Source organism: Bos javanicus, chromosome 1 (genome assembly GCF_032452875.1).
Source record: "Bos javanicus breed banteng chromosome 1, ARS-OSU_banteng_1.0, whole genome shotgun sequence".
In the NCBI taxonomy this organism is placed as follows: Eukaryota; Metazoa; Chordata; class Mammalia; order Artiodactyla; family Bovidae; genus Bos; species Bos javanicus.
In genome coordinates this window covers 125545702-125569706 of record NC_083868.1, presented here as the reverse complement: position 1 = coordinate 125569706, position 24005 = coordinate 125545702, and the positions used below count along the sequence as shown (strand labels likewise).

Here is a 24005-nt window from a genome sequence, read left to right as displayed (position 1 = left end):
GATTCATGCAGTTGCAAAGAGTTGGACACGACTGAGTGACTGAACTGAACTGAACTGAACAGTGTACAAAACCCAAAAGATACAAAACTGTTAGGTCTCTCTTCAATTCTTAAGAGCCAGTCATACTGGCTTCTTCTTCTTCTTCTTTGGTCTTCTTCTTTAGCAATATATCTTGGAGATGATTCCATATCAGTACATATGATGCTGTTTCATGAGATGCCTGTGGCATGTTTTATTTAACCAGGGTAGCAATTCATTTGTTTTAATAAATATCCTTTGTATGTACAAAATCCTCAAATATCTGGAATCAAAATTTTGCCCATAAAACTGGTGGGTCAAAGAGTATTTGAATTTTCAGCTTTGATTTATACCATTAAGTTGTCCTCCAAGAAGTTTCTAGAAACTTTATGAATGAAGACCATGACAGCATTTGCCACCGGGCTTCAAACTCGTTCAGACATGTGCTGAGTACCAGGCAGAAAACTACAGAGGTGTTAGCTGGGACCCTGACAGTGAGAGCTACTGTGTGTGTGTGTGCGCGTGTGTGTATGTGTGACGTATATATGGTAAGAAGTTCAAAGAAGAACCATAAACCAATTAATTAGGGTGCTGTTTAAAGCTCTAATAATGAATGCAAGCATTAGTGGTTTGAATAAAGCTCCTTTGCCTTTTTTATTCACTAGAAACTGGAAGTAAATAATAGGCTTGAATTGCATAACCCAGATGCTATAATCAAAGCACAGAGCATTTCTTAAGATCATAAATTATTTTTCTTCACAACAGGGGAAAAAAGGGAATTTGGGGTTTATAAATTGCTAGCTGGTTCACCAGTTAGCCTCTGTTCTGGTCTTGGGCTGACTCAGAGGGAAGGAGGCTGGTTATTACATCTTGAAGCTAGAATTCTGTCTTATGGGGTGGGACACAATTTCCTCAAACTCCCAATATCATACCTACCTGGAGTCACTGGGATAAGTGGTCCAACCCAGATTAAGAAGCCCTCAATCTTCTTGTGGGGCTTCCCAGGTGGCACAGTAGGTAAAGAATCTGCCTGCCAATGCAGGAGACACAGGTTCAATCCCTGGGTTGGGAAGATCCCCTGGAGAAGGAAATGGCAACCCACTCCAGTATTCTTACATGGGAAATTCCATGGTCAGAGGAGCCTGGTGGGGCTACAGTCCATGGGGTTGCAAAGAGTCAGACACGACTGAGCACACATGCACAATCTCCTGTGGGTAACGGTTCAGGATGTTTAGCTGGAAAAAAGATTCTTTTTCCAAGCAGAAGAGAGCTTTGCCTGTGGCTAGGAGGCTATTTTTACTCTGCCATCTTAGCAAGTTGGTGCTGGGTTAGACTGTGTATCTTTCCCTCTTCACCCCACCTCATTTTTATCCAGCATGTCATATTTCTCTCCCTCCTTTCCACTTCTGCCCCCACTCACATTTGTCTGTTTCAGGGGGATCTTCTCTTTCCTTGGTGTGTCTTTTTCCGTGCAAAAGGAAAGAAACAAAATATGAGTTCCCGTCCCTTCCTTTCACATGATAAAGGCAGAAGTTAAGATGAACCTTTCTCTTTTGCCCTTCCTTTGGTCCTTTCTCCTCTAGTCCCTCCTCCCCTATTTTTGGAGCTCTTTTTGGTTTCTGGTCCCCTGTCCTGTGAAAGGAGGAGGTGCTCTCCTCTGTCTGATTCCACCTTCCCTTATGTCCTCCCAGCCTCTTGCTCTCTGCATGCATCACTGACTCGGCCAGAAACTCCCATGACTCTTCCTGGCCAGAGGATGCCTGCATCTCCCTTGCATCACCTTTTACCTGGCACTTCAAGAGTAAGGGCTTAGCACTGCCAATTAGCAAGGACAGTAGATGGTGGTTTAGTCACTAAGTCGTGGCCGGCTCTTATGACCCCATGGACTGTAGCGGGCCAGGCTCCTCTCTCCATGGGGATTCTCCAGGCAAGAATACTAGAGTGGATTTCCATTTCTTTCTCCAGGGGATGTTCCCTGGAGATCCAGGAATCAAACCTGGGTCTCTTGCATTGCAGTCGGTAAACCGACTGAGCTACAAGGTAAGTCCCAGGACAGTAAAGGACGTTTTAAAATAATGTACTAGGGAACACAATCGTACTTTATAACAAAGTTTTATTAGGATTAAGTCAAATTAGAAAACTTCATGCTCTACCGCTTGCCATATTTATCTGGAATGACCAGGATATACTTAGCTGAGTAGAAAATAATTTGTGCCCTGGATTCTACCGTTTAGAAAGCAAGAGGATTGCTGTGCATAGCGGCGTACCCGGCACCTCCATGGTTCGTGTCGAAAGCCTAAAGACTCGTCAGCAAAGCATATGTTACTTTCAAGCTTTGGGCCCCACGAAGATGCTCACCCTCAGATGCAGACTCTTCAGAACCTGGGCACCTATGACTCGGGCTGCCCTTTTTGGGCTGACCTTTTTGGGGTCTGATATGAACATCTGTTATTTCAAGAGAAGCTGGGTTTGAGGTATCTTAATGGCATAAAGGCACAGGTCGTGCAGCTGAATTAAAAGCTGTTGTGTTGGTCTCTCCGTCACGGGCCACGAGCCACGTCTTGTGAGGAGGGTGCTGATGCTGTGTCCTTGGCGCTGCTGGGGGTGAGGGCGGGGGCCGGGTGGGGGGGCTCTGCGCATGCGCAGTCCTGCTCTTCTAGCTCCCGCACCGCGCGGCTGTTCTCAGGTGGAACTATAACTGGAGAGGAGCCTGGGCTATGGGATCTCATCGCCCCACAGACAGAAGGACCTGCCACAGAGCCAGGAAGTGACTCGAATGCAAGCAAGGATAGGAAAGCTGAAACCTGGTGCGGGGAAGAGAACCCCACTGTCCCTGGAAGGGGTCCCGCCAAGGTGGAAAGCGGCATTGCGTTTAGTGCGGAGTGCTTCCCAGCTATCAGGAACCCACCCCTTCAAGTAGCGGCAGGAGCCGCTTGAAGATGATGCCCAGGAGGACAGGGGTCCCCACGCACCAAGGCCATCAGCAGTGGTGTGGAGCACTTATCTGCACAAATAGCCCTGGATCACTAGGAGCGAGTGGGACCCTAGGTTCTAAACATGAAAACGTGTCACTTCCTGAATACATGGGTATTCCCTTCAGCTTAGGAGCCACGCGTTTAAGCTCAGAAACTCTTTTTAAACAGAGTTTTAAACCTCTCCCTAATGAGGGAATAGAATCTCAAATCTGAGGGAAGGGTCAGGAGAGCTGTACACAGAAAGAAATACCTTGCAGACACAAGAACAACTGTTTCATCCTTCCAGCAACTAGCCACCTGTCTCCTATCCCCACACCCCCCACCCCCCCACCTTCCCCAATTCATTAATAAAAATGGCACTGTCTAAAACTTAAATCAGTTGCCTAATATAGAGGGATGATAATAAATTCTCATTTCTGTGGGCACCAGAGGATGTATGTTTTGAATCTCTCCTTTCTGCCCTTCATATACTTTCCAGCCTCTTTCCATGCACTTGGCCTCATCAGCTTGGCTTATATTCCTCAGTGAGCCCTGCATGACCTGTGATCATGTCTGCGCTGTTCACGCCCATCAGTTCATCTGGGATTGACTAGGAGTTTTCTCAAGCTTGAGTTCATAGCTTCCCAGGCCAAGGTCCCCCTCGTAAATGTTTTCCTTGCTTGGAGTCTGGGGTGAAGCTTTCTGGTCCTCCCTGGGAGGGTTGCAGGGTGAGGTGCCTTGCTCCTGGTAATTCATGGCAAGCTCGTCCTGGTTTACGATGCATTCATCATCCTCTTTGAGATGTTCCTAGATTTTGGAGAGAAAGAGAGAGAGTTCACTTGATAAAAGCAGAAGACAATGGCAGTCCTGCAGTATAGGAGAACAGGATGTTCATTTTCGTTTTTACACTGTCCTGTCTTGACTTGGCTGAAGTTTCTGGTATGCCGCATATAACCTTTTCCATGTCTGCAGGAGTTGTGAAACATTTCTAAGATGACCTTGAAGATGGACATCATCACACAATCATAAGAAGTCTCCAAGTCTCATCAGTAAGAGAACGTGTGCCAATTGAGCATGTCTGTGGGTTAAATAAAATGCTAAAGAGGAGTTAGAATAAAATGCTATCGATGTTTTGAATGGGTATCTAACCTGGATGAGAGGAGTTTTTAGAATCGTTTGACCTCAGAGTACAGAATGATTCCCAATATTGGTTTTGGAATGCACCAGTATTGGTTTTAATATTTTAACTCAATGTCTGCTATATTTTCTTTGAAAAGTTTCAAATGGGATGAGTATCCCAAGGCTAAAAGTGGTTGGAAGTTTCCATGGTGGGTAATGGTGGAAACCAACTAGATCTGGCCAATTAAGTTGTCCTCCCCTTGCAGAAAAGGAATTAAAATCTCAAGTTTTCTTTCATTGGCTTTGGGAAGACATCACAGAATTCCCTGTAGAATGAGCCCTGGTTAGGTGATCTTAGGTCAGTGGTTTCGAACTTCAGCCTGTACTGGAATCACTCCTTGAAGCCCAGATACTATTCTGAGGTGGGGCCTGAGAATCTTTGTTTAAAACAAATTTCCAAGTGAGGCTGAAACTGCTGGTCCAAGGACACACTTTGAGAATCGCCGGCTCAGGCTGTTGTGTTTTGAGCACATCTGAGATCTGAGATGACTTTTCTCTGTTTAGACATGGGGTCGGCCACCTCCAAGGGTGTCACAAACTCCAAGATTCTGCTCCTCTCCCATCTCTGACACTCTGATGTACTGGGAGGGAGTCTAATTGCTTCTCAGCATTTTTTTTTATTCTACTCCCTTCAGCTATAAGGCACCTGGCCTGATATTCAAAGCCTCAAAACAGCAGTTTGTGAGTTCACATTACTTAGTCTATATTTTTCTAAATTCATTTTATGGTTAAAAATATTGGTGACAGTAAAAAATTGCATTTATGAAAAGAAGAATGAGCCCACATCAGCAGCAATGGAAAAGAAAAGAGAGAAGCTTCTTGGTGCAGTGAATTTTAAGAACTGTATGCTTCCTCCTCAAGGAGGGAAGAAATAGCCCCAAGGTTCTGGGTTTTATCAGTATTCACCAAGCCTGTCCCTCACGAGATGTTTACTCACCCCATAGGCCTGAGGACTGGTGAGCAGTCGGGAAATTGGGCCACACCATTCAGGTAACGTGGTGGTCAGTGGAGGACCAGAGTGGGTTAGAATTGGTTTCAGGTATCTGTGAGGCCTGTTAAGGAATACTTGCCAAGAGGAAGTCAGGACTGAGTTTCTCACATAGCACAAAACTTTGCATGCAGTGAAAGATAGTTATTTTTACCTTCAAATCCCCTACCCTCTCACTGAGGAAGTAATGTGGCCTGCACAAATTTGCTATTTATGTTCTTTGATCCCCACACTTTCCCAGCCCTCCTGGTAGTCTTTACTCATGGGGAAATGACACCCGAACCAGCCAATGTCAGAGAGGTGTAAGTGGTCCTCTTCTCCTCGCCTCTCCTACTCAATGTCTCCTCTGCTTAGAGAATATATTCTTAATAAATATTTGAAATAATAGCATAAAAGATTGTGTTTTCCTAAAACTGCACACACAGCTTAAACCACTAGTAATTTTCACACAAAAAAGCAAGAGGCATTTCATAAAACATTTCCTCATTTGAGAACTGGGTAGTAAACACAGATTTTGCCAAAATAGTTATTTTCACTATTCAACACAGTCACTTTATACTTCATACATCAATGCATTGCCATACAAAATTATGTAAATAAGCTGGAGCTAGGTTTATTCTACTGTCTAATACCTGTCTTTCTCCTCTCTTCGTCCCAAAGTGCTCTAACGAGTTAAAAGAAAAACCTATTTATCTAAAGCCTTTAGGTTTCCCTCCAATCTAGCAATAATGAAATCCCTAGAGGCTGCCGCCTCATGTTGCCTTTTTTTTTTCCCTCCCAGAAAGGTAATGAAATTATTTCACCATTCCATCAGAAACAACTTTCAAGCTTTGTATTATTTCCTCTGCTGGAGAATAGTTCACCTCGTCAACTTTCTGAAATGCTATAATAAATAGGGAGAGGGGGAAAAAAAGCATTTAATGTTGGTTCATGAAGATGCACACTCACCCCCAGGCACTCAAGAGAAGACCTTGGTGGAGGCTCTACTGGAGCCCATCCACGGGTGGATGACACCACTCCATCATTCCAGGATGCCCTGAGTGTGTGGGACAGAGGGGCATGCGGCTGGCGGAGGCCAGGAATCTACTGGCCTCTGGCTTTGAATCATTCACCCCCACAGTGGGGACAAAGCAGGAGAGGCTCATGAACACAGCCTAGTTACGATGTGAGGAGAGCGATTGAAGAGATACTTAAGAGGGTCTGTGATTGCAACTATGAGCAGAAAACTTGATGACTCCTTTCAGATGCTCAGCTGTTGTGCTCAGTTAAGGATGGGGAAGATATAAAAGTTCAGCGCCTGGCATTGCCTGTCACATCTTGCAAGTCTATCTACAACTCTGGAAAGCTCTTGATGATCTTCCATTAATTTTTATTACAGAGTGTTATTTCCTTCATTTTATGGATGAAGGCATTGAGGCCTAAATATATGATGATTTTAAGTAATCCAGAGGCTCCCTTTGCTATCTGCATCCACAAACATCATATGCTAGCAGAAGGGAATTTCTCAGGGTGGGATTGAGTATGTGACAAGTTGGTTCTTCATTGAGAAAAGCTCACAGACCACACCCCTGCTGGTGAGCTGTGGATCCGCTTAGGCAGGAGCATGTGGTCTAAATAGGCTTTATGGTGTGCAAAAGTCAGGGGAAAAACTTTTTTTTAATAGGGAGCTGAGATGGAGGATACACACACACACACATATACACACACACAAACATATAAGTGGAATGTAAGTCAAGGAAAATTCAGCCAATTTTATTTCCAGATGGAAAAGTGACAGATTCCCAGGTGGCGCTAGTAGTAAATAACCCACCTGCCAATGCAGGAGACACAAGAGACGCAGGTTCGGTCCCTGGGTCAGGAAGATCCCCTGGAGAAGGAAATGACAACCCACTCCAGTATTCTTGCTTGCAGAATCCCATGGGCAGAGGAGCCTGGGGTTCTACAGAGGAGCTACAGTCCATGGGATTGCAAGAGTTGGACACAACTGAAGTGACTTAGCAAGCACAGCACATAAATCAAAGAAAATCCAGCCAATTTTATTTCCAGAAGGAAAAGTGACAGCAAATAAGCAACACTTTTAGCGAGACTGTGTAAGTAAAAATGGGGTTTGTCAAGGTTCTAAGTTTAGGAGAGGCCTGGGAAACTTCCATTGTTTGAGATTCTCAATATACTGAAAAATCAAAATTCCAAAACCATGTCACCAAAGGAAAACACAAATTTAAAATTGCATAATGAACATTTTCTTCTTTTCATCTTGATGTCATTGCTCAGTGGCTCAGTTGTGTCCGACTCTTTGTGACCCCATGGACTGTGGCATGCCAGGCTTTCGCATTCTTCACTATCTCCCATTTGCTCAAACTCATGTCCATTGGAGTCAGTGATACCATCCCACCATCTCTGGATCCTCTGTTGTCCCCTTCTCCTCTTGCCCTCCATGAGGTATCTCTTTAACTCTCTGAGTCTTATTATTGGAGCTAACACTTAATCACTTACTTTGTGGCTTTCTGTGAATGTGAGGCCTGGACCAAATGGGCTACCATTTGGTCCCTCTGGACAGGCTCTGGGATTCCCAACTCAGAAGACTTGCGTACAACTGGTAACTCTGCCCCTTCACTGACTCTATGACCTATGGTCTAGTGACTGACCCCTGTGAGCCTCAAGTATTGCTGTGAATGTTAGCTGATATAATGTGGGAAAATGGTGTTGGACTCTCTCACATGCCATTCAAATACTATTTTATAAAAAAAATTATTTCTTAAATAATACTTTTTGGAGAAAGTGGTGTGTTGATTGTTGTTCACATAACACAGGAGAAATGATGCTAAGGTAGAGATGAGAGAATGGCACTCAGCCCTTGGTGTGGTATCAGGAGTCACAAGCTAGTACTTAGTGGTCGGAAACTTTAAACTGCTCCTGTACCAAAAATAGCTATTTGGGTTAAACATTATTGTATGGGGGGCTGGTATCAGGTGGTAGGTGAGAGGTAGGATAATTTGTTGTCATAAAACTCTTCTTCTAGGAAACTCATGATGCCATTCTGGCTGTGTCTCAGTAGCTTCAGGTCAAAGGAATAACACATACATCCTGTGGCAGTGAATGGAATGTGTAAGTGCCATCCACAGACACCACGTGGAGCAGGATCTATGTTTGCCAACATCTTAGTTTGCCCAGAGCTTGCCATATATAATGTTATGTGCTCAATGGATGTTTATTGAATTTGTGGTCTAGGGAAATATTCAAAGGCGCTTTGAGTGATGGAGGTAGATTCTGGGTGACTATGCCAAGGGAAGAATGAAGGGGGCAGATGACAGCCAACAGATGAGGATTTCCTGAGGATAAAAGGCTGAGGAAGGTCAAGTCAAAACGGACTTCTTGGGACTAAGATATTAGACCAATGGGACCATGTGGTAACGGCACAAGATAAAGTGGCTAGAAAACAGCCATCGTATCTCACTTGCTTGATCATTCATTTGTTCCTTCACAGACTCACATGTTTTTATTTTATGTGCAAAGCTAATGGGGTACCCACATAAGAAAATTAACAGTTACAGTCTGGTGGCTCATATGCTGAAGAATCTGCCTACAGTGTGGGAGACCCAGGTTCAATCCCTGAGTTGGGAAGATCCCCTGGAGAAGGGAATAGCAACCCACTCCAGTATTCTTGCCTGGAGAATCCCATGGACAGAGGAGCCTGGTGGGCTACAGTCCATGGGGTTGCAAAGAGTCAGACACGACTGAGCGACTGTCACTGTATAGACTGCAAAGTGTTTTTGCCATATATTCTTGTCTCTAGGTGGTGGTCACTTTGAGGGTAGGGCTGTCCACTTCACCTGGTACAGTGGTTGATATATTTTAGATGTTCAAGAAATAGTTGTTGAATTGATGAAGACAGTAAGTTCAAAGAGAATAAAAGAATTGCTCAGTGGAATCCAGCCAGTTGGGCTTGAGATCCCAGACATGTCCATCACATTGAGCATCTTCCTTCTGTTACAGAGACACCAAGTAACAGGTCTCATCTGATTGGATAACTGATTTGGAATGGGGGAATCAGTGACTTTCTGAGTTCTTCATTGCTGAGCAGGGTCTGGAAAGTGGCTAGATCACCAGGGTTACTGGAATTATTAAAATAGTAAGAAAACTCTTTTGATCTCCAGAAAACCCCTACTGCTGATTTTGCAAACTGGGTTATTTTTCTTATCAGGTTCTAGTATATGTTTGGAGAGAGAGAGATATTCCCCACTGGGTATTTTTGGTACAGCTAGTTTTGCTTTTCTAATAAGTTAGAAATACATCGAGATGAAATGTTAGGCTCTAGGGGGGGGAAAAAAACCAATGACTTTTCTCATCTTTAAAGGGCATGAGTTTGGGAATAGCAGTTTGGTTTAGGAGATGTAAGTAAAAGCTGGAGCTCTACCCAGAATTTAACACGTGTGAAATAGGAAAGACAATTAACTCAGGCCAAAAGAGAAAATGCATCTGCTATCAGCAGGTCCAGACCTAAATTTGGTGCTTAACTGAACTAACTTCCAAAGTACATGGTGACATTGATTTCTCTCTTCTGTTCATTTTTGCCTTGATTATTTTATTTATTTAAAATTTTTATTGGAGTATTATTGTTTTACAATGTTCTGTTGGTTTCTGCTGTACAACAAAGTGATGAATCAGCCATATGTATACACATATCTCCTTCTTGAAGCTCTCTCCCCTCCCACTCACATCCCACATCTCTAGGTCGTCACAGAGCACGAAGCTGAACTCCCTGTGCTATACCGCAGCTTCCCACTAGCTAGCTATTTTACGCCTGGAAAATCCCATGGAGGGAGGAGCCTGGTAGGCTGCGGTCCATGGGGTCGCTAAGAGTGGGACAGGACTGAACGACTTCACTTTCACTTTTCACTTTCATGCACTGGAGAAGGAAATGGCAACCCACTCCAGTGTTCTTGCCTGGAGAATCCCAGGGGCGGGGGAGCCTGGTGGGCTGCCGTCTCTGGGGTCGCACAGAGTTGGACACGACTGAAGTGACTTAGCAGCAGCAGCAGCAGTGTGTGTTTGTCAATCCCAATCTCTCAATTCTTCCCACCCTCCCCTTCCTCACTGTGTTTACACATCCGTTCTTTATGTCTGTGTCTCTATTCCTGCCCTATAAACAGGCTCATCTGTAAAATGTTTTGATTATTTTAAATCATCATTTTTTGCCCATTGTCTTTGGGGTCTCAAAGAGTCAGACACGACTGAGTGACTTTCACTTTTCACCTTCATAAAACTACGTCCCATTTGCTGAGACCCCACATGGTTCTTTACTCAGCATCCATGAACAGAACTAGCAGAGGACATCCCCAAATTGTACACATCCTGTCTTTCTTTGATTTCAATGTACAAATCACACCCTTTATGCTTTGTTTCACGGGAAATGGGGGCTGACAAGTTGAGTGTGTGCCCCCTCTTTCCTTTGGATTTATTGGATTCTGTAATTAGACACTCACTGTCTTGCCATCTTGCCTAAGGATGTGATCAACCATTCTGCTAAGTTGTCCTTGAGGTTCAGGTTGGAGGAAGGCTTTAAGAGTCCAACCAAAGCCCTCCTCTTTAAGCTGTTTCATCACTCTCTTCTCTCTTGCTTGACTTCAGTTCTGCACCAGGCACTCACAGGGAACATAGGGATGAGATCCCGTCCCAGGAACCACTCTATTTCCAGAACAATCTATCAAGATGGCACCTTGTCCTCCTAGGCTATCCATGAAATTCTGGTTTAAAATCAAGGAAAAGGTAGAAACCTGCTATTCACACACACGGATGAACATGTATACCTTTGGTTGACAATCCTAACCTTTACCATTCTCAAGGAAATGGCCCTAGGTAACTGCTGGGGCAGAACGGAAGTCTGGATAAACATTCTGATGAGTAAGCAGAACTGTCTAGAATAAGCTAGCTAGGAGTGACTGTAACCCCCTTCAACTTGATCTTTGAGTTCTGCCACTCAAGTGTCTATTTGGTCTCCCTTCAAGGTCAATGTGTACATACTCGCCTGATAGCATTTATCACATTGTCCTGAAGTTAACTGTTTACATCTCTGTCTCCCTCTTTAGATTCTAAGCTCCCTGAGGGCAAGGATGTGTGTGTGCGCATGCTCAATCTGTTCAGTCGTGCCCAACTCTTTGTAACCCACCAGCCTCCTCTATCCATGGGATTCTCCAGACAAGAATACTGAAGTGGATTGCCATTTCTGTCTCCAGGGAATCTTTCTGATCCAGGGATCAAACCCACATCTCCTGAATTGCTTGCCCACTGAATCACTTGGAAAGCCAGAGGGCAAGAAATTTATTATTAAATAAAACCTCTTATTGTAAAATGAAAAAGGGATACATCAAACCTCAAAAGCCTAATGTATTGTATCTTAGTGGAAGCTTCCAGATTGCAGGAAACAGAACTATGTGGCCTAACCCTTGAAGCCCTTTCCAGGTGTCTCATCCTAATCAAAACTTATTCCTTTCCCCAAAAGTAACTGTATCCTGACTGTTACACTAATCACTTCTTTGAGTTTTTATTATAGTTTTGTCACTTAAATGTGCATTCTGACACACTACAGTTTGGTCTTGCCTATTTAAAAAATGTATTATGTCTTTTAATCTATAGATTACTCTTCCACCCTTTTCTTTATAATTTATCTGCTGAAGAGCTTGGGCCATTTGACCTGTGGAGTTTCCCATAGTCTGAATTGCTGGTTGTAAACTCATGTGCAACCCATCATGTTCCTCTGCCCTTCGTATTTCCTTCAAATTGCCAGCTGGATCCAGAGATGGGATCAGACGCAGATTCTATTCTCTCCCTTCAGCAAGACTCAAGAAGGCACAGCATATCTGGCTGTCTCTCTCTGTGTGATCTCAGCAGCCACTGACGTGTCATACCTACATCTATTTGCTCACTGGGATGTGCAAACAGTGAAATTCTAATTTTATCTTTTTGTTCTTTTATTAGGTAGAATACTTTTATAAAGAGACATTTTTCATTTGTCCTGTTGGAATGTTCGGTGGAATAGTCAATATAGGAAGGGCAAAATAAATGTTTGATTTATTCCCTCTGTTTACTTGTTTTCCAGATAATGATTGGTTATGACTCCCTGAAAATGACTTTTTCTTTGCTTAAATATCATCATGAAGTAATGAATTTAAATGAATTTGATTGACATTATTATCATCACTGAAGCTCAAACTGAAGCTTTTTGGTCAATGGGAATCTTCAGATTGGCTTCTGAGTCCTATTGACATAATGCTAGTATATTTGATAGCTTCCTTGTCATCTGTATGACAAGTTGTAGGTTCATCTTGTACATTTCCTGTTTTGGACCTCAAACCAGCTATTTCTACAACATTCCTTGGTGTTTTTTCACTGAGAGATGGTTATTTAATACCACAATCTGGGCATCAAGGGTTGCAGTATACAATGGGGTGCTGGTAAATGTGTAACAACTGACTCACTAGAAAAAAAGGGCAGATTTGTAGCATTTCCCAATTTCCACAGTGTAAACACTCCCACTATGGCTTATTCTAATATATCAACATGCAGTCATTAAATGTTGATCTGGGCAAGATGTGTACAACCTGTTCTTACCAGCTCTTGTAAACCAGCTTCACCACACCACTGGTTATATATCTCATGAGTTCCTATGGATACTTCCAATTCTGTTCAAGAATTTATGATTCTCAAGTATATAGGAAATGGATAAAATTAGAATATCCTATAATGACTCATTTATTTTATACATAGTATTATAGTAATCTCATAATAATAATAATACCACCATAATAATTACAGAATATGGATATTTTATAATATTTAAACATTTCTGCTTATCCTTCTGTCATTCTGCTGCTGCTGCTGCTAACTCACTTCGGTCATGTCTGACTCTGTGCGACCCCATAGACGGCAGCCCACCAGGCTCCCCCATCCCTGGGATTTTCCAGGCAAGAACACTGGAGTGGGTTGCCATTTCCTTCTCCAGTGCATGAAAGTGAAAAGTGAAAGTGAAGTCGCTCAGTCGTGTCCAACTCTTAGTGACCCCATGGACTGCAGCCCACCAGGCTCCTCCGTCCATGGGATTTTCCAGGCAAGAGTACTGGAGTGGGGTGCCATTGCCTTCTCTGTCTGCCATTCTAGCTTATTAAATAAAGAAAATCTACAGTACAGCTATACATAATTGTGCTATATTTACACAGTCAGAACATATAACCACTACATTCTATATTCTCTCTCAGACCTCATTAAATCTGAGCTCTACAGGTAACTATATATTTAATGCTCACCTTCAGGCCTTATGTCAATGTCTTTCTAGTCATTTGGATTGTCTGAAGCTTGTTCTTTAGTAGATTCCTCAGGAAGGATTCATGGGAACGTTCTCTGAGTTCGTGCATATTGATAATAGTGCCCTTTATATATTGCAAGTCTGTTTTCCGGAAATAAAATTGTTGACCTATGCTTTCTTCAGTTGATTACTTAAATATGTTTTTATTTTCTTTTGACGTAAGGAATTGCCCCTGAAAAGTCTAATGAAAATATAATTTTCTTTCCCTTATAAACCATGTATTTTTTCTTCAGATGCCCAAAGGACTTTTTTTTTTTTTTTAAGTTCATTAATTTCACTAATTTTCCCTGATATTTGTTGTTCCTAATTGATAGTCTCATGTACATCGTGTGCTCTTTCAGTATGTAGTTCCCAGTGTGTTAAGTGTGTTGTGTTTCAAGAAAGTTCTCTTGAATTAGGACTTCTCTTGTTTCCTTGCTTTTCTTTTCTTTTTCAAGAATTCTTTTTTGTCTGAATGTTCAGTCTTCTTTACCTGTCTTCATTTTTTGTCACTTTCTCTTAAACCTTTAAAATCTTTTTTCTTCATTTCTTTTTAACTTAAAACACTTTCCTTTTACCTGAAATTTCTCCTAAGGTATTATCCATTGTGTTTATTTGCTTGTGTAGCCCTTCTGATTTGCTATTCATTTCTGAAATATATGTTTTTAAACTTTTAAATTGTCTCCAGAGTTTTTTCTTATTCTGATTTATTTTGTTCTTTCATAGCTTGTATCATTTTCTTAATGTCTTTTAACCTAGTTAAAATATAGTATGTTTTAATATAGTATGTTATAGTTTTGATCTATTTATGGGTACATCTTTCTGGCATTTTTTCATTATTTGTAGAGATGTTATTCTGTTCCTTATCCTCTTTTTTTCCCTTATAATAAGTCTCTATGGGATTTGACTTCTTTTCTATTGTTCAGTTTTATGCAAAATTAGTTTTCCTGAACTTAAAGAATGAGGCAGTCGTTCTTTAAGTTCAGGAAAGCTGTCCTGACTTCACAGGGATCCCTCTTCTGCTGTGTTTATATAGTGGTAAACATGGCAGCTTGCATTCTGAGCTTTCCTGCCCTGTTTCCTATGCCCACTGCCTCCCCCTACACCCCCATCAGCTGATGTGGACCTTGCCTTTCCAATCATCGCTAGCATCTCTATGCCGCTCAATTTCGATGCCACTCCAAGGTCCTTTCTCCTGAATGCTGCACACTGACCTGGAAGGGAGCCCTCTGAAAAAAATGCCCATGTGCTCATCATTTGTGCGTAATTTTAAGAACTCTCAGGGTCTTGACTGCTCCAGAAATTGAAAGACTGCTGTTGCCACTGTCTTCTTCCCAGAACCCTCCAGGACTGTATTTTATTTGATCTTATATCATTGGTAATTATTAATAGTATGGTCGCACAGAGTCAGACATGACAAGTGACTTAGCAGCAGCAGCACATTATTAATGAATGGGGATGTGGTCTAGCTAGATTTGTAAATCTACAGTACATTTGTACTCTGTCTGAATTGCCCAAGCTAACTTGGAATTTTCCATAATTCAACCACTGTAGGTTTGATTTACCAGAATGAACTTCCTATGTTACACCAGGTGAGCCCAGTGGTACCTGGAATCATGGTTCTTAACCTCCCCTGGTCTTGGGCGAGCAAAAAAATGCCTGTGTGCTCATCATTTGCATACAATTTCACAGGACATTTTAGAGATACCTTAAAATGTATCCATGCTCCCCTAGAGATCCTGAGCTAGGAAACTGGCAACTAAGTATTAAGGACTAGGGCAGACTAAAGACCGAAAAAATGACCTGGTTGCTATCCTATTTGTAGAGGGAGTTGGTTTCTATCACTGGTATCTATAAGGTCTACCTGCTGCTGCTAAGTCACTTCAGTCGTGTCCGACTCTGTGCAACCCCATATACGGCAGCCCACCAGGCTCCTCTGTCCCTGGGATTCTCCAGGCAAGAACATTGGAGTGGGTTGCCATTTCCTTCTCCAATGCATGAAAGTGAAAAGTGAAAGTGAAGTCGCTCAGTCGTGTCCGACTCTTAGCGACCCCATGGACTGCAGCCTACCAGGCTCCTCCGTCCATGGGATTTTCCAGGCAAGAGTACTAGAGTGGGGTGCCATTTCCTATTAAATATTAATTCTATCAGCTCCAGATAGACAATCTAGGGGCAGAGAAAGGGCAGTGGAATTTGTTGGAAAGGTTAAAGGAAAGAAGACAGTTGTAGGATACCAAAGCAGCTGGTGTAAGTAGGGCAAGTGGACACAAGATAAACAGAGGGAAATATTGGAATCATGAGGCTGGAGGGAAAGAAACCTGAGAGCTCATCTGATCCACAGCCTTGGATCTAAATACAAAAGAAAGTCTAAACCTGGAGTTTCTCCAAGTGTGGTCACCTGATATTTGTATTACAATGGCTTTTTGCTTCTTAAAATGCAGATTTCCGACCCATTGACCCTGACCCCCTGGGTAGGGTCCTAGCAATCTGCATAATAACAACCCCTTGAAAACCACTAAGTGGTCTAAGTAATGTGGAGCAGAATGACATCTTGTCTCTTGAAGGACTCTGGTTGTGGACGTGCCACATCTGTGGGCTACACTGTGCAATGATAACAATGACCATAATGTTACTTTTACTACCATTGCTTCTCCTCCTACTATTGTGTCCTGAAGATTTTTCCCTTTGGGCACAGAATGGGATCACAGATTTCCAGGAATCTTTGCTGCCTATCAGCTGCAGTTTAGTCCATTTGCACCATGGAGAAGGTTACACTTGGCTCATTGTTTTGACAGAAAACAGTTGTGGAGATGAATGCTGCAGTTACTCACACAGAGTGAATCTTGGCTTTTCCTAGCCTTCTGGTCGTTAGGGGAAGTGCTGCCAAAGACCCAGACCCCCTCTGTTAGCTCATGGTGATTTCAACCAGAGGCTTTATGGGTCACTTGCCTTGCGGTGTTTTGAAGAATTGGGCTGTGAGAAGTGACTCTGCACCAGCATTCCGAGTCTCCACTCTGGTTTGGAGTGAAATTTTTATTTGATTTCTGCCCCAACCCCCCAACACTGATTGAATGTGGTCTTGTGAGTGCTGGAGTCTCAGCTAGCTACCCCAGAGTTCATATTTAATATGGAGGTGCCTAAGCCTGCCCGAATCCTCTCTGGCTCATCCATGAGCCTGGGCCCTTTTGCTGGACATAAGAATAGAATGTATGCCTGAGGGGGACTCGTCCTCCTGTGGACATGGGCAGGAGCCCCCATGTACTCATCTTCTGCTTCGGGGAAATAGGAATAGTCACTTCCCTACTGACAGCTTGAACGTGGACCATGGGTCAGGATGCTCAGAGCACAGAGCTAAAGAGGAAACTACCTTCAATGTGAAAGGTTGTTGTTGAATCACGCGAATACACCGGGATTCTTGGCCCCCGGAGGAGAAGAATTCAATCCGGGGCCAGAGACGAGGCTTGATCGCTCAGAGCTTTTGTGTAATAAAGTTTTATTAAAGTATAAAGGAGATAGAGAAAGCTTCTGACATAGGCATCAGAAGAGGGCAGAAAGAGTACCCGCTTGCTAGTGTTAACAATGAAGTTATATAATCCAAAGAATGTCTGGAGATTGTAAAGACCTCATCAGACCTACTCCCATAATTTACATTTTAAGAAAACAGAAGGTTTAATCCAAAGACTGTCCTTAGGCAGGATACATTATTGTTATATAATCCTAAGGAATGTGGAGAAAGAAAAAGAAGTTTGTCCTTTCTTCCTCCTTGAGAATTCCAGACCCCTCTCTCCTTGGGGACCCCTAGACTCCCTATCAACCTGCCTAGGAACTGACTCTCTCAAATGCTTTCACGGGGAGGAAGGCAGCAGACACCGAACACAGATGGCTGAGGTTCTGGCTTGTGACTGCCTCTCAGTTTGAGCAAATGTCTTCAACTCTTGGTGCCTCTATTTTCTCCTTACTAAGGAGACTCATGATGCTCCAGTAGGTCTGGTTAGGTAATTATTTAGAGATTGCAGTTACCTTGTGTCTTTGATTACCAGGGCTGCATCACAAAGTCTACACATGGGGTGGCTTAAAATAACAGAAATGTACTGTCTCACAGTTCTGGAAGCTAGGAGTCTGAGATCAAGGTATGGCAGGGCTGGTTCCTTCTGAGACCTCTGAGAGCCAAGCTGGCCGCTGCCTCTCTTCTGGATACTGGTCACAGCCTGAACTCCTGAGTGTTCCTTGCCTTGTAGGTACATCCCTATATCACTATCTTCACCTTCCCATGCTGTCCCCCTGGGTCTTCACAGGATTGTCTTTATAAGGAAACCAGTGTTATTGGATTAGGGCCCCATCCCATTCCACTATGACTTAGTCTTAATTTAAATAATTATATTTGCAAAGCACCTATTTCCAAAGAAGCTTACATTGTGGGGTATGAGGGGTTAGGACTTCAATCTATCTTTAAAAGACGCTTGCTCCTTGGAAGAAAAGCTATGAAACACCTAGACAGCATATTACAAAGCAGAGACATCACTTTGTAGACAAAGGTGCATATAGTCAAAGTCATGGTTTTTCCAGTAGTTATGTACGAATGTCAGAGTTGGACCACAAAGAAGGCTGAGCACCTATGAATTGATGTTTTTAAACTGTGGTGCCAGAGAATACTCTTGAGAGTCCCTTGGACTGCAAGGAGATCAAACCAGTCAACCAATCAACGCTGAATACTCATTGGAAGGACTGATGCTGAGGTTGAAGCTTCAATACTTGGGCCACCTGATGTGAAGAGCTGACTCACTGGAAAAAAGTCTGATGCTGGGAAAGATTGAGGGCAGGAGAAAAAGGGGCAGCAGAGGATGATATAGTTAGATAGTATCACCAACTCAGTGGACATGAGCTTGAGCAAACTCTGGGAGATAGTGGAGGATGGGGAAGCCTGGTGTGCTACAGTCCATGGGGTTGCAAAGAGTTGGACATGACTTAGTGACTGAACAATGACAAATACCTTTTGGGGAGTGGGATATAATTTAGCTCATAACTTCCTGCTTCTTCTGAATAATCCCATGTCTTCAGTGTATTTTTTATTTATTTGTGGGGAGTAGACAGGTTGGGTTTGAATCACAACTCTTATTATCTGTGAGTAAGCCAATTTCCTAAGCTCTTTGAGCCTCATTTTTGCCATCCATAAAATGGAAATAGCTTATAATAGTGATCTCATAGGGGAGAGGATTAAGTGAGATAAAAAAGCGCAGGTCTGGGCACATAATAAGTGCTCAACAAATATTAGTTAACATTATTATTACTGGTTTTCGCTGTGTCCTTTGAGGAATTGTAGGTATTAGAGATATATTTAAAATGTCCCCCAATTTGCTCCCCGCTAACATGGCCTACATTCCTATTGTTTCTTCTGCTGGCTGCTACACTGACTCCCAGAAGATTCCCTTGTGTTCTAGGAGCTGTGTCCTGCACAGAAGTGCCCAGGGAGGCTTGGCTCACTGTTTCATGTCAGCAGGGCTTCAGATGGAGCACTTACATTCCAAGGCACCTGACGTAGGAATGACCTGCCTCCACAGGGGTAAGACACTTGCTCGGAAGGGAGGTGTTTTCATGTTGGGCATCGGGCTTTTAAGGTCACCTTAGAGCAGCCGTTTCTCATCACTGTGTTCTTCTAAGCCCTGGTTGTCCTTGAGGCGAATCCCACTTTTCTGTACTCTGAAGACACTGCCTCTTCCTGGGCATTTAGTGAACTCCTAGTAGAATGCACATCCCTTGGCTCTTTGAGGAAAACAAATCTCTCTTTCTCTCTCACACACACACTCCCCAGCAATGCTGACTGCTGTAATCCACAGAGTTTTTTGCACGTTTGGGAATCGGGATATACAATGCTGGGTTATTTTGAGCTGTGGAATGAAGCCTGTTCAGGAGACATTAGAAAATCTTTTTCCTTTGAGAGGACACAAGAGGAGAGCCCTGTGTTATTACAGGGTCACTTGTCATAAATAATCTCACTTTCCTCTCCAGGCACATTTTTCTCTCAGCTGCAGTCACTTGCAAACTTTTTTCCCCACCTCTAACGCCTACCTGGAAATGCATTTTACAATTACTTCTCAGTACATGTCCTAACATCTACAGAGTCATAAAACTAAAGATAGTTGTGTGGTCCACTTGGATCTATTCCTACTCCTATTTTTTTTATTCCTAGTCCTATTCCCCCATCCTACCCTATCCCATTCTCTCTGTCCTCTATTTGCTTATCTTGGGCATTACTAGAATGCACCAATACCCAGGTCTCCTGTCTTTCTGGTACATCAGCATCTTTGAAGAAGGTACACGGGCTTCTTTGAAGTAACTAGGGCCATATCAGTAACTCTGACCAATGTGCTCTGGTCATGATGCATGCATGTGTGCTAAGTTGCTTCAGTTGTGTTCGACCTTGAGCAACCCCATTGACCATAGCCCGCCAGGCTCCTCTGTCCATGGGATTCTCCAGGCAAGAATACTGGAGTGGGTTGCCATGCCCTCCTCCAGGGGATCTTCCCAACCCAAGGACTGAACCAGCATCTCTTGTCTCCTGCATTAGCAGGTGGGTTCTTTACCACTGGTGCCACCTGGGAAGCCCCTGGTCATGGTGACTAGTATCATTTCAGCTCTGAAACACAGGAAGCCAGCATCCCTCCAGCTGACTCTCTTCCTGATATGGTGACCCAAGGAGGTCTCAGGTTGAGACGGTGGAGTCACAGATCAAAGTTGCTTGCATCACTGGGTGGCCACACGGAGGACTGCCACTCTAGAGGGTCATCTGCATCCTTAGCAGTCTTTAAGTAAGAGAAAAATAAAAGTGTTTGATGGCAACTGAGATTTGGGAGGTGTTTGTTACTACAGAGTAGTCTGTCCTACTCTAATGTGGTATTCTTGCATATTTCTTTTCTTTCTTTTTGAAGAAATGTTGATCTTGAGTTATTGAAATGATTCCCTGACCTACTATGGATAGCCTTGTACAGTTTGCAAATCATTTCCCCAAAGCATCTGCCACATTAACAGCCCCAAAGTTTGGATGGAGAGAGACGCCCATAGAGGAGGGTGAGCATACACTAGTGCAGTCTCTCCTCAGGGTTTCAAGTGCCAGGGTTGGGTGACTTAAGGACTGAGTAGTTGTGTGATTTGAGACTTAGAGAGTTAGGATGCAATAATTTTGATGGGGAGGCACCACAGACTAATTCCAAAGGTGACTGAGTAGTGTTCTGTGGGATTTTTTTGCTTTTTGGATAGATGTGGATCCAGATTCAGGCCTCATATATGCTACATTTTATTAATATCAATAGCTTATGTGTATTGAGAACCCAAATTACAAATGTATCCCAGTTATTATTAAAAGAAGTTGGAGTACAAATGCCTGACTGCTACCACAGTGCTGTCAAGGGGTGAGATCAGAGGCCTCCACCATGGCTATGTCCTGGGTTAGATACTTGAACTTCCTTATCCCTTGCTGATACCACACACCTTCTCAACTCCATTCCCCATACTTGTGAGGCACTGATTCCTGTTTATGTGTCACTGAACCTCTGGGCCTTTGCATATGATGTTCCTTCCATTTGAACAGTTTTTCTTTTCACTTTGGCACTTGGAAATCCTACATTCCTTCAGATACAACTCAACTGTCACTGTGAACCAGGATCTCCTTCATTGCAGGTGGATTATTTACCAACTGAGCTACCGGGGAAGCCCCTCTGAAATTGTTGATCTTTTATTTACTCCTTTCCTAGGACTTTCTGCTCTCTACCTTTTAATTATTAAAGTTCAATTCTCCTCCTCCATTCCCATCTTGGGCCAGAGCTGCTCTCTTTTAGCTTTTTCATCTTGGGGTCCCCCCTCAAATTCCTTCTGAATAAAGAGCTTCCTATGAATAACAATAACCATAATACATACCCCAAAGTTAGAAGATTCACTAACTTAAAAAAGCAAAGTTGGTTTACAAAGACTTGGAAGGCTTTGTAGGCTACTCACAGTTTCCATATTTACCAAATACTATATAGATTTTTTTCTTTGCATGTTCTGTTTCCTTTACCGGGAATGTCCTTCCTCACTTTGTCTTTGGAGGAGGTCCATTTATTCTTTAAAGTCTAAGTGATAGATTGCTTTTTGCCTATCCAATATCCAGTCTCCCTTTTTCCCTTACAGTGGCAAGAGGTTCTATTTCCTCAGTAGATTAGGTGGCCAATGAAATGGAAGAAGTTTGTTGGGTAGAATTTCTAGGCAAGCTCTCCAAAGAGCATCAAGTTTGTCCTTTCTCTCTTCTTGCCTGAGACTTGTATGTGCCGTCTGAAGCTCCAGCAGCCATTCTGGGGCCATGAGATAAGCTTGATGATAGAAGCTGTATACCAAGGATGATTGAAGAGAAAGATAGGAGGACCACAGGAATATTGATGACATTCTATAAGTCTGTTACCAGCTGTAGGTTGATTAATACTGGACTTCTTTTACATGAGATGAAACCGCTATTTTGATAAAGCTATTGTTATTTGGATTTTTGTTACATGCGGCAAATCATAAAGTTCTTCTTTATCTATTCCTGTATACTAACTAGGGATTTTTTTTTTTTTAAGCTGTGGTTCCCATAGGCCTTCGGTCAACTTTCTGATTATATTTATTGTAATATATAAGAACTATTTGACTTTATATCTCCTCCCCTGTTAGACTGTGAGCTCCTTGAGGGAGGAACATTGTCTCATTCCTTTCTGTATCTGCAGTGTTTAATGCTCAGCAGACAGAATGAGTCCTTTCAATTGATGTTTGTTGAATTAAATTAAGATTTGAAACATATTTTGGATTTTCTGTTAACATGCAAATTCTTTTGGAAAGGGTATTATCTGAAACCCGAACCTTATTCGGGATTTAACTGGCAAGAAATAACATCATGGGAAATGACACTGGACAGGGCCTTTGAGAGGAGGGTGTGAGGGATGAGTAGGGCTGGACTGGCCACAGAAGGAAAGGTGGGAAAAACCACAGCCATGGGTTTCAGCTGATTTGGATCTCCCCAGGGTAGCTCTTGTTTGCCGTTATGCTTTTCCGTACACAGAACCTTGCCGCTACCTGGAAATCCCTAGAGGAGTCTGCCTGCATTGGAATGCCTTACCTCGACCCTCCTGCCTTCTGAGAGGCAAAGCTTCTCTCCCGAGACTGGGTATCACAGATAACTGGCTCCTTGGGCATAGCTGTGAGTGCCTCTCGTGCGCCCCAGCCCTGTCCCCTTGGTCCTCCCAAACCACTTTGGAAGGGTCTGTCACTCTTGAGTTGCAAGATTAAATGAATGCATCTTTGGATAAGATGCTTTTGGGCGCTAGATCAAAGTCTTGCCTGCCGGGGCTCTGGACCCCTTTCAGAGTGAGTGTAAAACCTGTGCTGCTCTTTCAGTGAATTACGGGGTGCAGAAGGAGAGAAATCCTGTATATTCACTATATCTACACATCTTCTCAGGAGCAGAGCTCAGGGGGCCTCCTCAGAAACCAGCACACAGAAAATGGAAAGATGCACTTTCTGTTAAAACCGTTCAAAAATCTTATTGTCGTAGACAAATATGATCCTTCGGCTAAATAAAACCACTGGAGAGCAAATTAAACCATGCCACATTATATGATTATTCCCTCTTTGTAAAAATAATTAAAACTGTTTTTGGTAGCTTTGCTCCGTGTTTGTATGTCTGTTTTAATAAAAGTTTCCAAGGTCTTTTTGTTGTGTGTATATGTGAGTCAAAGATCTGGATATAAGCCAAACTAGTGGCAGGAGCTGTCCCACTTGCCACAGAAAAAGGAAGAAAAAAACACCAAGTCATTATACAATTTCACTCTCCTAAATCAAACCTTCCATTTGCCACGATTATTTACCATTGCTTTGTAATTGTGAGCAGACAGCTGAGTAGGACTGGAAGTCTATTCATTCTTTAAAGTGACATAAAGTGGCACTTGGAGTCCCAAATGATAATTGTTCTTTTCTCCTTGTTAATACCCAACCGTGGCTCGGAGTTCTGTGAAAGATTCGTTTACTGCCAGCTCCAGAAATTTCTGTGGGGCTTGGCTCTTGGCCTCTTTTTGAAACCCAATCTGAAATCACCCTGAGGAATTGGTAAGGCTGAATTGGTTGTGACCTTCAGTCAGAATTCCTCTATAAATATTTTAGCAGGACAGAGAACTTTCCCTACTCAGTAGGGGCATGGGTGAGAAATATTGGCAGCGTCTCAGAAATATGATTACTTTGAGGGCATTTCCAGCTCAACTTGAATCTTAGGAACTGGAATTTGGTAAGGAAATTAGATTTTATGGGATTTTCCCCTATTTAAGAGGACCTTGGTATTTAGACAAGAATTTTAAGTTCATGGGAACCACTCTGCAAAGAGGGAGGGTCCTTGCTATGTGGCTGTGCTCTGAGGGGTTGCCCCATTCCCACGTGGAAGTGATCATTTAATCTGCCAAGCCTAATAAAGCCTTCTTAATGAGTGACACTGACAAATTGAGTGATAAAAATCGGCTGCATCCTTTAGCTCTGT

At 42.9% G+C, this 24005-nt stretch overlaps 1 protein-coding gene across 2 annotated transcripts in view; it reads right to left on the bottom strand.

Moving 5' to 3' along the window:
• Positions 1-2114: 2114 nt before the first annotated feature.
• The window catches only part of SLC9A9 (solute carrier family 9 member A9), a 669138-nt gene continuing 647247 nt past the window's right edge, over positions 2115-24005 (bottom strand). For both annotated transcript variants that reach the window (XM_061419306.1, XM_061419316.1), the window contains exons 15-16: positions 5089-5194; positions 2115-3779 (exon numbers count right to left, since the gene is read on the bottom strand). In XM_061419306.1, the coding sequence (XP_061275290.1) occupies positions 3564-3779; positions 5089-5194 (322 nt within the window). In that variant the 3' untranslated portion in view covers positions 2115-3563. The remainder of the gene's footprint in view (positions 3780-5088; positions 5195-24005) is intronic.